This window comes from Benincasa hispida, chromosome 5, assembly GCF_009727055.1.
Source record: "Benincasa hispida cultivar B227 chromosome 5, ASM972705v1, whole genome shotgun sequence".
In the NCBI taxonomy this organism is placed as follows: Eukaryota; Viridiplantae; Streptophyta; class Magnoliopsida; order Cucurbitales; family Cucurbitaceae; genus Benincasa; species Benincasa hispida.
This window is the reverse complement of record NC_052353.1, coordinates 34,835,868-34,850,107: the sequence shown is the minus strand read 5'-3', so window position 1 is coordinate 34,850,107 and position 14,240 is coordinate 34,835,868. Positions and strand designations below refer to the sequence as shown.

Below are 14,240 nucleotides of genomic sequence, written 5' to 3'. Positions count from 1 at the left end.
TTTTTTTTATTAATTTGGCAATTATGGGATAATTGGCCACCATTTTCTCTGTAGTCGTGCATTAGTGGGAATTTTCGTTCAGTTTTCGTAACTTGAGAATAAAATGAAAAACGTTTTCATTTTGCAAAGATATCGAAAAAACACGGTTAATTATTCACGGTGTATTTGTTGCCCATCGCTTAGTGAATTGAAAGCCTATACGATAGCTCACTTTTACTAGACGATCGCTCATATGTGCGCGCGCTTCTACTAGACAATCGCTTAGTGCCCGAGCTTTACTAAACGATTATATAGACGATCGCCTACCATTTCCTACACGATCGTGCTACCTCACCTAAACAATCAAGCACTTTGTCTATATGACAGATACTGCTTTCTCCCACTTGCTTGATCATTGTATACGATCTCTTTTTCTCCTCCCCTCTACCAAATCCGAACAGAGCCCACTCTTTGGATTCTCACTCCGAGAATACTAAGGGTTCCAAGTGGTGGTGTCGTCCCCATCTTCTTCTATTCGTGCGGTGGCCATTCATGGTAGACGACCAGATATTTGGTGAACAATAGCTTTCCGTTCCAGCGAAAGCGAGAGCGTCAGTTCGTGGAGAGAGCGAGATTTTTCGAGAAGAAAGTCTTCAACTGGTAAGTTTCCTTGTTCTGTGTTTATTTATCTCTAAGCATGCTGGTAATTTAGTTGTTTGATGCATATCTATTTGTGTGAATGTAAATGTGGTAATTCTATCACAATGTTTTTGAAAAGATCCGCTCCACTCAGAGGTACTCTTGTATAAGAGTTCCTTCAATGCATGCATAATCCAACGTTGTGATAATTTGGTAGTAACGGTGATTTAAATTACATTGAATGGCTATTTGATCCGAGAACCACATGAATCCATTACCATTTCATATATCCATTGCACTTTACTTTTACTTGCAAATTTCAATTGAAAACCAAAACTCGAAAACCCAGTTTTTATTGTTTTTTACATGGTCAAATCTAACCCCAAAAATAAATTAATTCTTCGCTTCTCTGTGGTTTAACCCCGCACTTATCACTGTTGTTACATTTTAGTAGTGATAGGAGTAATTCGGTATTATAAATTTTTTTTTACTAAGTCTGAAGCTTATTAACGACGTAAGTTTTGGGTTTGTCAATAAGCTAATATGGAATTGTATAAGAAACAGTATGTTGCCCAGTTGTGGGCAAATAAATTTTTATGGTAATAGAATGATGTTTGACTATAATGACATTTAAGAATATGTACAAGATCATTTAAGAATATGTATAGAAAATGTACAAGATCATATAAAAAAATGTAAAAGATCGTTTAATAAAAATCTAAACAATTGTTTAATACTATCTAAATGAAATAATGATCGTTTAACTAAGTGATCGCGCATACTTAGGTGATCATTTAGAAAGTCTAAACAATCATATAAAAAATGCAAATGATCGTTTAATAAAAATCTAAACGATCGTTTAACACTATCTAAACGATGACGCATAATTACATATCGTTCAGTCTAGACGGGCCAGTGTCAGATGTTATCAATGTTTGTCTGCAAGTTTTCTTATTATGTCCTCTCTAATTACATCGTGTACACCTATGTATTTGTCGTGGCTCCTCTCCAATAGAAGGTATCTTGACGAATTGACATCGACCTACACTTGCTACCTTTCGCGGTGGTAGAATTGGTTCAAAATCTTCAAAATTTGGTCTTCAATTCCATTCTTGTCTATGTCCAACTGGGAAGCTTGGTTCACCATAAGCAGCAAGCACACATTCAACTGTAAACAATTTTGCACATAATGTTTTAACATTAATGTTTCCCAAGGTCGTTGCAGATATTGTATGAGAGCACGGGATCTCGATGCAATTAAACTTCATACAAATACATGTCCGTGAAAGAAGATCAACTAACCCTTCCAAATATCCATCATCTACATTAATTATATGCATATCCACCGGGGAAACACGATATGTTCTAGACATCAATTTTGATTCTTTAAGAATACTTATTGCGTAATCAATTACAATGTTTGTGCATGCCATTGCATGTGTACGTCAGATATAGAACTAACCTTGTAGCCATCCGCAGATATGCTTTAATAGCTTTGTGGTTGGTAGTTCTCATGCACCATTGAGGCATTCTACTATATTTTTCATCATCTTGTCATACCTACACTTGATAAACCCTTCCCCACCATTGTAATCCAACCTTCTCAAGATAGGCCGTCACACCAGGATATTGATGGAGCTTAACCCAATACATCTGAAACTCAGCCACTTTATAAGCTTTTACCGCTAGGTAGGAGTGTGGGATTATGTCCTTGTTCTTGAATTTGTCAACCAAATTGTTCTGAATATGGTATATACATAGAGCATGAAATAAATCAGGGAATATACTTGCAACAGCCTTTGCAATTGAGATGTGACGATCTGATATAATCACTAAATTCGAAACGTCTCCTATCGAAGCCTTCAAATGAGTCATGAACCAAGTCCATGATGCATTATTCTCATAATCTACAATTCTGAAGATGATAGGACATATGTTGTTATTGTCATCGATACACGTTGCTATTAGCAATACACCTTTGTATTTCTCGTGTAAATGTAGTTCAAAAAACCCTTGATACACGAACTAAGTGCCATGAAGTCGTACTTAAAGTATTGTCCGTCTTCCACTTCAAACTCAAATATCGTACTTGAATTTGCAAGCTTAAGTGTCTCGCCATATGCCCTAACAATAGCATATGATCCTTTCGGCGACCCTCGTGCGAACACCAATCTGTACTCTCTAGCGCGATAAGCCCACCGGTAACTTATGTTCACTCCATAATCTTGTCAGACTTCCTCAAGTATATCCCTCAGGCAGTATATTCAACAACTTGACCTCGACCAAGGCTGAGGTCGAGGCCGATCCTAACAAAATAGCTCATGGGCATGTCCCATGCTTGTCTCAGTCAAAATGGGCCTAAGGAGAGATAGCTGCCTCAGTTAAGGTTGAGGCCAACCCTAGCTAAATATGAAACCGAGCACACCCCTCGGCCCGATAGGTTATTTAATTATCCTAAAGTGACTTTGAAAGTCTCACAGAACAATCTAGGTCAATCACTTCTATTAATAAATCATTATAAATTCATTTGAGGTAACTTGAATCCTACTCTCAAACTCTCTAGCTTTCACACTTGTTTACTCTCCGACTTCTACATCGGAGTGTGTGTGGCAAGCACCACATTCTGCATCGGGTTTGCCACGTTCTTCTCCCCTTCAAACAATTCATTGTTGGTATCACGGAAAAATCAGGTGCATTTCTCCTATCCCAATTTTGGCATCAAAACTATTAAACAAATAATTGAGAATTCAGAGAAAATTAAACGTTGAGAAACCTATAATATTGAACAATTTTAAAATTTAGAGATTAAATAAACTTCAATATGAGAGTTGAAGAAACTAGGCTTATAATTAGAATAAGTCTTTTGAAATTAAGTTTGTACCCTAGGAAGTTATACAACTTAAAATAAATAAATAAAAACTTTGCAAGTCTGAGGTCCTAGGAAGAAAATAAAGTATTTTTCAAAAAGTCATTTTTATTTAAACATTTTTTAATTGAAAAACTATTTATAATAAAAGCATCCATGTATTTGGTTATACTTTCACAATATTTTATATGTAAATTTGGTTTATTATATGCTAAAAATGTTTCTATTAATGTCAAATTACTATAAAAAAATGACTATTAAAGACTATAACAAATCAATTTAAAATTTAAACACACTTACACAATCGAGTTTTTTTTTTCTTATAATATATAATAGATCGAGTTCTCATTAGAGTTGGTCATCAGATATAATCGACTCAATTGATTGACGGGGTTGGTTGTTAGAACTAGGTGTTAGAGGTTATTGATTGCCAAAGTTGGTCACTAGAGATGGTTGCTAGAGTTAGTTTCACCATAGTTTCCACAAAATGTAGTCATGAGAGTCGGTTGCCAAAAGTGGCCACAAATCGTTGGAATTACCATCAAAGGTGTCTTTGTCGGAGTTAGCTATCAAATCATAAAAATTTTCACGGTTTGTTTATTTTTCACTTTTCCCTTTGTAGGCTCTAACTAGCTAGTTAGCCATTAAATACAAAGTACGGAGGCCATTTAGCTGAAGTTGAAGACCCAAAAAGATATGGCCATATGGGAATGGGGAGGATAATATATCAAAGGCTATAAGATGTGAGAAAAAAGATGAAGTAGTTGATGAACAAGAACCAATCTTGTAGAAAGAAAATGGAAGGAAATGCTCAAACAGTGGTAATTGTGTTTAATATTATAGAGTTAAGTAAGCTTAGTTATAATCCCCCAATATAATTTTAGAGTCCTTTTATTTAATATAAATCTTTGGGTTCTTTGTTAATAATCTATTGCTCTACCAAATAAAGATGGGAATTTTTGCACAAATGTTCTAATATTCTCTTTTTTCCCTCTTATTTTGAGCAAGTGCTAATATTTATTTTGGTTACTGAATTCTGACCTTTTATTAGTGAATATACAATTTTTTTTTAAAAAGTATCAGACTTATGATTTTAAAATACATTTTAATCATTTAGGGGGCATTTAGCCTCTCAAGTTGGATTTAGTGAGTAAAAAAACTCATCCACCATTTAATTCACCAATTATTAAAGAGGTTTATTACTCCACTATTTGCATTAACTCCCCCTTAGTTTCTTATCCACCCATTTTAATCGTTTAATTTTATATTTTAAATATTATTCCTTTAGAATTGACAAATAACTCAATTTTTTCTGATTTTAGATAGACCATTTTTTTTGTCAACTTCAAAATAATTTTTAGTGAAATAGTTATTTCATTTTCAAATTCACAGTGAAATAAATTTTTAAAGAAGTTTTGAATGATACAAAATTAAATCAATTAAATATAGTTCATACTTATCGAAGTGAGTAATTCTAAAATTGACCAAAGAAATAATACCAAAAATGTCCCAACAAATTTCTTCTAAAAGAATACAATTTTATTAAAATCACCAACTTTTCAGGAAAAATAAAATCTGTGATTGGAATTCAATAATTAAAATTTTCTGATAGAGAAAGAAATAAAAAAAAGTAAAGTATATCTAACGAAGACACTTCTGATTTATTAACAAGAAATAATAAAAACAGCCTAAAAAGAAACGATAAAATAAAATTTAGCTGAGAAACTTTGAATATCAGTAATCTTTACAATACTCAACTTCTCTATGTTCATTCACTGTATACTTTTTACACCTTTCCCACCAGAGAGATCCAAAACACAACCAAACCTGCAGATACTAATTCACAGGGTAAATGGATCAGATGGGGTGTAAACAATAGGAGTTTTTGACATACTCACGTTGCCACCAAGTAGCACATGAGGTGCAACCGTATCCTCGATGATGACCGGCGTAACCGGCATCACCCTCTCTGGTATGATACGCTCACCGTCAACTGTTGCCAGAACCTCAAAATGCAACCTCATAACGTCGGGTTTAGTCCTCCATTCTGGAAATCCCTCCAAGTTGATTCCATCTCCTTCTTCCAACTTCTTGTCAACACCAAAACCGATCCTCAAGGTTGTTTGGGCAGAGACATTGGCCTTCAACAGTTTGAAGGAGCCCTTTCTGTTTGCCTTCGGGCCGAGAAGGGATGTCAGGAGTGTCTCAAAACCAAGTAATTTCGAGTTCGAGCCATTGATGGAGGTGATTGGCCATAGCGTCGTGAATGCCTTTGGTGTTAGGATGGTGGGGGCTTCAGCTTGAAGTTGGACAGAGGAAGGAGACTGGATGGCTTGGATGGGGGATGAGAGTTCCACTAAGCCTGGGGCGAGGCGCTTGAGCTTGAGCTTGTTGTTGGTGGAGCTAGGAGATGAAGTGAGGGAGGTAGGACCAACGATACGAAGAGAAAGGAGCGGGGTCGATTGAGATCGGGAAATGTGGCGAAGCTGTTCGGCTAAGGCTACAAGACCAGTGGCAAACCCAGGGGTTGTTCGATTGAGCGGGAGAGGAAGATTGAGTGGCTGACGCAGGCTAACAGATCTAGCACCAGTTACAGTAACAACTGCTCCATCTGCCAGAACAACCTTTTTCAAGACACCAGCATCCACATCATGCTGCCAATTCAATGGCAAACAATCAAAGATCAGCCACAGCTCAGAATAATGCTTTCCATGCTTGCTATATGTACAAGTTACACATTCAAGAGGGCACAAGAAGGCACAAGATATAGGAATTCACATACATCATACAACTAAACCAGAACTTTCCTACCTATTGGTTTCAAGATATCACGTAAAAAAAGGACTTTACTTGAACAAGATTTAGGTTGTACAATTGTCTAGTTGAGGTTAAAAGATCAGGTAAAATACTTAAAGTTTTGCACCCTTGTAAGTCCGACCTATGTTCCAAATTAAAAAAAAAAATAAAAATAAAAATAAAAATAAAAAATAAAAAATTCTTACATACAAGAAGGGAGATATGGAGATTCAAACCTCCAACCTAGAGAAATGGAATGCATACCAACTACTATTCATTCTCGTGTTCTAATGTTCCAAATTCAATTCGATCGATATGTCTGTTTAGTCCTTTTTTTTAATTGACTAGACAGAACATCTAATCCATATGGCAACAAAAGACTACCTATTTCTGTTATAAAATTAAGAATTACAGTGGTCTTTTTATGCAATGTTAAGTCTAAAACAGAACTTTCACCAGTGTAGGACTCAAAGCACATGAAATTAAACCAAAATTTGGTAAACCACCTACATTTTCAAACCTAAAGCCTTCACCAAGATACATACATAGAAAATCAAAATGAAAGACACAATCTAATCAAATGTGTATCATCACCAATCATCAAAACCCCCAAAAGCACAGATTGCAGCAGTCCATCAAATCAATAGAAACTTATAATGAACAAAATCAAAAGCAATAAAAAGATACTCACTGGCAATGAGACCCTCATGCCATCAGCATCCTGAATCCAGAGCTCCATCGGTCCGGCAAGCTGAAAGGGAGCCAAAACAGGCAAATCATGGCCCAGATTACGTTTCTGGGCCAACAAATTCTTGTCTTCCTGTTGAGACTGCTCTTGAATCTGAAAAATAGGCAAATCTACATATTCCCATTGTTTGGCATTTTCCAAAAACTTCAATGGATAAACTTGGTTATCAATCTCCAACTCAAACTCATAAGCAACTGAATTCCCAACTCTCGCATCTTTGAAATCAAATCCTGAGACCTTAAAATCGTCGCCCACAAACCCTAATCCCTTCCCAATCATCTCCTTCAAATCCTTCTTAAACCCATCTACAATAGTTTCAATCGACTATCCAAAAAAAAAAAAACAATAAAAACGCCACAATGTCAGTATAAAACCATCAAAATTCTAAAAAACCACAAAATTAAGCATCAATAATCAGAGATTTAGGAAACCCATCATCAAATTCTTCAAAAAGCCAACAAAACTCAGTCAACAATAAAACACCACAAATTAAAGCATCGAATCAGAAATTATCAAGGCCTTTAAAAACTCAATTGGCTGGTTAGAGAAACAATTATACACCACAATGTAAGCATAAAACCATCAAAACCAGAAAACCCCATAAATTAAGCATCAAATCAGAAATCTACAAAGAAAAATGATCAAATTCTGTAAAACCCAACAAACATAAACTCAATTAAACACCAAAATCCTCAAAAATGGCAAACTAAGCATCAAATAACCAGACCCATCAAAGAATAAGATCAAATTCTTCAAAAAAAAACAAAAACCCAACAAGAAAAACGTAACAAAAGTAGCAGATAACAATCAAAATCTCCACAACCCACAACATAAAACAATTGATGAGAGAAGAATTACTAACAGAGATGGATTTGGGGTTGGTGGGGTTGAGATGAGGAGAGGAATGGAGAGCTCCATGAGAAGGACGAAGAACGAGAAGAATAAAAAGGGTTGGTAGAAAGAAGCAGCGCAGGCTGGGAAGAGCTGCAGCCATAACAGAATCAGAAACAGAGATCAATTTGTTGGGTATTTCGAAAGCTCTTTGGAAATGGATGAAAATTACCCACAGAAAATCTGGGGGAGAAGAATATATAGGGAAGATGATGGGGAAAATCGGATGAAAAACGAGGAAAGAAAATAGGAAAATGAGATTCAATTTATAGAATTGAAAAAAGGGAGAATTTTGAGGAGTAATGACGTGGAACCGTGGAGAAGGAATGGACCAATAGGAATCGAGTAAGTGATGCGATGGAGACACGTTATTGGCTCAATACTGTTGGTTTTTTATTTTTTAATCTTTTTTAAGGATTCCGTTCCGTTCCATTTTCGTTTAGAAGTTTCTTGAACGTATGTGGGCCCCACTTTTTCCGTTCCGCAATTGTCGCTGTTCGCCACCACGTGGAAATTATGGTTTTGTTTTTCGGTTTGTTTTGGATAAATAAAAAATTTTGGAAATGCAAAATTTTAAAAAAATTGCAAAAAGTGGCGTCGCCCGGACTCGAACCGGAGACCTTCAGTGTGTTAGACTGACGTGATAACCAACTACACCACGACACCAACAGATGTTGAAAATAGAACGATATTTAAATAATTATTTTTTTAAATTATACATTTAACTAAAATTTAAATAGTAAATAGTTTATTTGAAATTTAAAAATAATAAAAGAGATTATCGATGAAACTATATATATAACTTTTTTTTTTGTTAGTTTATAATAAATATGAAATGTGTTGAAAACTTTGAAATGTAAATGATTACTTGAATATAATTTTGTTTGATTTTAAATTGTGAATATTGGACAAAAAAATTTATAAGTAATAAAAGAAATACAATGGAGTAAAATATTTTTATTTATAATTTTAGATATTCTCGAGTAAAATGAAGTAAAGACATCAAGTATATTTTTGGGAAGATAAAATGTGGAATGATGCAAGGAAAAACAAAGATAAGAAATGTAGTCATTCTTCGAAAAGATTTGTATATTTATTTAAAGGATGTGACAGTTTTAAATTACATTTTACTAATCCTTTATTAATTAAGAAAAAAATAAGAGGATATATAAAGAAAAAGAAAAAATATATGAAAGGAAAAAATATAATTTTTTAAAGAACAAAAAAAAAACGTGTAAAATTTAATAGGGGATAAGAAAGGAAAAGACACAAAAGTACATATAAAACATGATGGATGTGATTTTGAGGGTAAAATAAGTATTATGGAATGGTTGAAAGGTAATGAAGAAAGTTAAAAATTTTGTTCTTATATCTCTTTTTGATATAGTATATATAGATATAAATCACCCTCATCATTTAATTGGTCTAATTCTAAAAAGTGAAGACGGCAAGTTGGAACCAAGTCCAAGCCCAAGGGCTTAAGACATTTTTTAAGCTTGGGTTGAGTCAATCCAACATTTAATAGTCAAGCATAACCGATCCCTGGGCTTGAATATTTGGATCAAATTTTGGGTTGAGCTTGTTGGGTTTTGTTGGGTAAAAATTTAATTTTCAAAAAGAAAAGGAACCAACCTTTGGTTAGAGAATCCCACATTGGAAAATTTTGATTTTGAAGCCTCCCTTACGTACTCCAATTTTGAGCTTTAAGTTTAGGACCCAATGAATACCCATGTTTTGGAGGGAATGAGGCGATAGACTAATGTGGTTCAATGCATGTCCCTCCGTGACTCAATAATCTATTGGATTAATTCATTAATTATTTAAAAATATATTTTTAGATTTTAAATTTTCTTAATGAAATATAAAATTTATTAAAACTTGTATTTAAAATTAATTTATTTTATATTTTTATTACTTTTTCTAGATAAAATCTTAAATATTTGATTATTTACAAATATTTATGTTAATTACAAACTACAATATAACTAAATATATTTTTAGAAAATTAAAAATTTACCTTTTTAATATATAAAATATAATATATGCTCACACATTTAGATTAGCTTAGTGATAAGTTCATTAGGCAGGCTGATAGGTCGATCTAAATATGGTCTAAATGGGTCGAGTCATAGGTCAACCTGATTATCAATGATTCATATTCAATCTAATGAATAAATGGGTTGTGATAGGTTGGATTGAGTTGGATCGATAAATCGTTGATTTTAAGCTCGTTTAAATTGAGATTAAACTGTATTTGGGTTGCCACCCTACCTATTGATGAGGTTGAGATATAGATAGATTAGAATAGCATAATACGTTTTTTTTTATTAAATTATAATTATAAGATATTGATGAAAAAGCATCTTGATAAGCATGTAGTTAGTTTAAGTAACTTTGTTATATACACCCGATAAAATTTGTTGGAGATTCTTTAAAGAAAGGTTTTAATACATCATTATTTAGGTTGGTAGCAATTTCTTTGAGTTAATAATTGATTAATTATTTCTTACGAATTAGCATAAATCTTCATTTTTAATATTATTAATTAGTAGGAAAAATATGTTTTCGTGTGAGTTTTGATTCAATAAAAAATATTGAGTGAAATTTATTCTTGATAAAAAAAATTATTCCTTTGAAATTGATTAATTAGTCCAAAAATTTTGAAAAAAAATCATTTTTGATCATGTACTTGACCTGTTGTATCAACTATAAATTTTTAATTTCATTAATTTGAACCTCAAACTTAGTAGATTGTTGAAAGAATCGAATTCCTCGTGGAAGTGTGTGAGTGCCGTACAATTTGAAATTCAATTTGATAAACAATGAAATACGGACTCAACAAAATAAAAAATAAAATAAAATAAAAAGTCACAAGATAAGCATTTAATAAATCTAAGCATGCAATCTAAAGAGAATTTAGAAAAGAGAAGACTAACCTTTGACGGAAAACTTCTTCACATAATTTTTCTCTCAAGATCACAAACCCCAATGCTTTTGTACTCGAACAAAATAGGCAACAACCCAATCTTGAAAACACAACCACTCAATTACATTGTTATTCTCTGGGAACAAGGAATTGGATGTGCGGGCTTCAGAATGTTTTGGCAGGGGAAATTTTTATAGGAAAGAGTTCTTGGAATTTTGAGAGGGTTTTTTAATTTGTATCATGTGTTACTCTTTTTTGTTTTCCAAAAGGAAGATAAAGGAAAAGAATGAGGGAGAGGGAGTTACAATAACTCCGTCTCACGTTTAACTCCCCTAACATCGGGAGTTATAATTATATTATTAAAATATTAATAATATAATTTTTATATGGGGAAATTGCAATTTTAATTTAAAAAAATTAAAAATTGGGCGTGTGTCCCTAGGTTTTGTTTTTTTTTTTGCAAACATGGCAAAAAACTTCCGCTTGAAAATTTGATCTCTATTCGATTTCTATGTGATTGTTATGTGATTGTTATTTGATTTGTATGTGATTGCTATGTAATTGCTATGTGATTTCCACACCTTCAATTACAAAAAAGTTAAATCATGGCTTTGGTTTCTTAAAATGTATTTGTCATACAATGCAATTTCTTTATTTATATTATATGGTTAGTTAATTGATTAACAAATCATATAATATGCATTAATCATATTAAAATGCAACTCTCCCTTATAATCTATAGTCCAACTATAAACAGACACATCTCGGGCCGGTGAGAAGTTGAGGTCTCATTGTTCAAGACCCGAAATCAGCTGTTAAGGAAGCAATTTATCTACTTTCCCTAAGGCTGGGAATGAGTGAATTCCTTCTTATGTAGCTACATTCCCAACCCTCCAGTCAGATAAATCCCCAAAATAGTAGACATATTGACCCGGAGAAACTGGCCGCTCTCACCCATGTAAATCAAAGATATACTCTCATGGGTATGCGTTCACAACTCACTCAGGATTCAAGTCAAGCCACCTATGGTCATCTTAGGGAAATGTAACTCTTTTGTAGCAACGATGTTTTAAAGAGAGACTATTCATTTCGTGGTCTAGTCTTATACAAACTCTTTGTATAGAATACCCTCGCTCACATGTCTCCACATGAATGATCAAGATCATATCATTTGTAGCACTTTACGATACTTGTAACAACTACAAAGCAGGTCATATCCATAGTGTCACCAGAATAACGTACTCAACCTTATTCATCTACTACAGACCCTTTAGGTTATTATTTAAACATGATTCACTTATATGTCTCCATATACATGTTTAAGTTACATCATATAACCTTGGATCTTAGTTTGTTAGATTGAATTAATGCAGTTTAAATGTTAATACAATACCTCTCATTTTATTAAATATATATAATTTGTTTTTACAAACTACAAGATATATTAGATTTAGGACACCAAATCCACCACACCCAATATAAGATTGTTCCAAATGAAACACGTTTAATATGGAGTTTTTATGATTGAACTAACGAAAATGAAGGTGCACCTTGTTGGTATAGATAGTAACCTTCGAGTCTTTTAAGCCTTTTTTAACCATATTCTTATGTCCTAAGATTTCTTTCATTCGGATGTGATCTCGTGTCATTTATGTCCCCCTCCTAAACTCGGGGCATTACAGGAGATTTGTTTTTTATTAACTTAAAAATTATGTCTAAAATTTTTTCTACCACATCCTATTGCATATTTTAAGCTCGGAGGCATTAGAGGAGATTTGTTTTTATTAACTTAAAAGTTATGTCTCAATTTTTTTTCCACCACATCCTAATACATATTTCATTTTCCTTCTAAATTAACTAAGAAAATAATAATTTTCTCTATTCCTTTCTTTAATTATTTTATTTTGTAAAACAAGCATAACTCAATTCACATATATTATGTATTGGCGATAAAAGATTTTATAGTTCGTATCTCCATTTTAGTTGTACTAAAAAAAACTCATTTCATAATAAGCATTTATCAATTGAATTCAGTCCAAACTTAAATTTTATCACAAAATTTAAATGCACATAGAAACAACAAAGCATTTCCCACGCAAGTTAATTAAATGCACTAATCATCAATGACGCCCACTAATGGCACAAATGATATTCCAATTTTAGTCTTTTACTAAAATAAATATATAAATGCCAATACGAGTGATTCGTACTATCGAGAAGTCAGAAATTCGATTTCCTCACTCCTCATTTTAATTACAATACTTTTCGAACAAAAATAAATCTATAAAAACTCAAATCAATTTCATTTTTTTCTACGTGGGTTTAGGACTTTTTAGAAAGTATCAATTTATATCACTAAATCTTAATATTATATCTATTTAAAATATGAATTAATAATTATATTAATTTAGACTCTACACTTTTATAAATGTTTCTATTTATATTCTCCATTATGTTTTTTTTTTTGAAAAATTTATGGTGAACCTTATGTCCTAAAAAATTAATATTTTTTTCATTTTTTTTTATGATTTTTTTTAGAATAAAAAGAAGAAGAAGAAGGAACAAAAAAAAAAAAAAAAACTAACTTCAGTTACATGTGGACTGGAGCGGGGATCCATGACGTTATGAAAGCAGGTAACCACCTTATATTTTGTAAATTAGAATTTGAGAAATAGAAATTAAAATAAAATGGCGTCGCCCGGATTCGAACCGGAGACCTTCAGTGTGTTAGACTGACGTGATAACCAACTACACCACGACACCATTGATTTTGAATGTGCAAACTTTTTAATTTAGTCTACAGCAATTGTTCTACTTCTAATTTTAATAAGATGGTGAAAATATAATTTATTTTGTTTTTTTTACTCCAATTGTATGAAATAAATTTAAATTAAGACCTTAGTGGGTAACAATTTCATTTTTCATTTTCTATCTTTTGATTTTATATTTGTTTCATCTGATTCACATTTGTTATAGAAACAAGAATTTCTAGTTTAATTCTAGAATAATTACAATTGGTAGTATTTTTAGGAATAATAATCAAGTGTATAACATCATTTTAAAAAAATTATAAATATAGACAAGTCTATCGGCAATAGACTCTTATAGACTCCCAAGTCTATCAACAATAGACTTCTATCGTTGATAGACTCTTACCAATGATATGGTATATAACTGATAGACTCCTATCAATAATATCACGGATAGACTATTTACGGCCATATTTGCAATTTTTTTTTACATTATGTTATATCTATTAATACTTTAGGTCTAATGTCTATTTGCAACTGTCTCTTAATTCTAAGAACGAAAACAAGTTTTTGAAAACTATTTTTTCTCCAAACTTGATTTTTTTTTTTCGAAACATTAGTGGAATGCATATTACAAAACATAAA

The 14,240-nt window shown here is 32.5% G+C and overlaps 1 protein-coding gene and 2 non-coding genes across 3 annotated transcripts; all 3 read right to left on the bottom strand.

Annotated features, from left to right (window-relative positions):
- Positions 1-5,126: 5,126 nt before the first annotated feature.
- Positions 5,127-8,164, bottom strand: LOC120077995. The gene is made up of 3 exons (XM_039032149.1): positions 7,891-8,164; positions 6,972-7,352; positions 5,127-6,138 (listed from the first exon to the last, which is right to left on the bottom strand). The coding sequence occupies exons 1-3, from the start codon at positions 8,020-8,022 to the stop codon at positions 5,326-5,328; spliced, it is 1,326 nt and encodes a 441-aa protein (XP_038888077.1). The 5' UTR covers positions 8,023-8,164; the 3' UTR covers positions 5,127-5,325.
- Positions 8,165-8,511: 347 nt separating this feature from the next.
- TRNAV-AAC lies at positions 8,512-8,585 on the bottom strand. Its single transcript has one exon. It is a non-coding gene; the product is annotated as a tRNA-Val (tRNA).
- Positions 8,586-13,534: 4,949 nt separating this feature from the next.
- On the bottom strand, positions 13,535-13,608 carry TRNAV-AAC. The gene has a single exon. It is a non-coding gene; the product is annotated as a tRNA-Val (tRNA).
- Between the last annotated feature and the right edge of the window lie 632 nt (positions 13,609-14,240).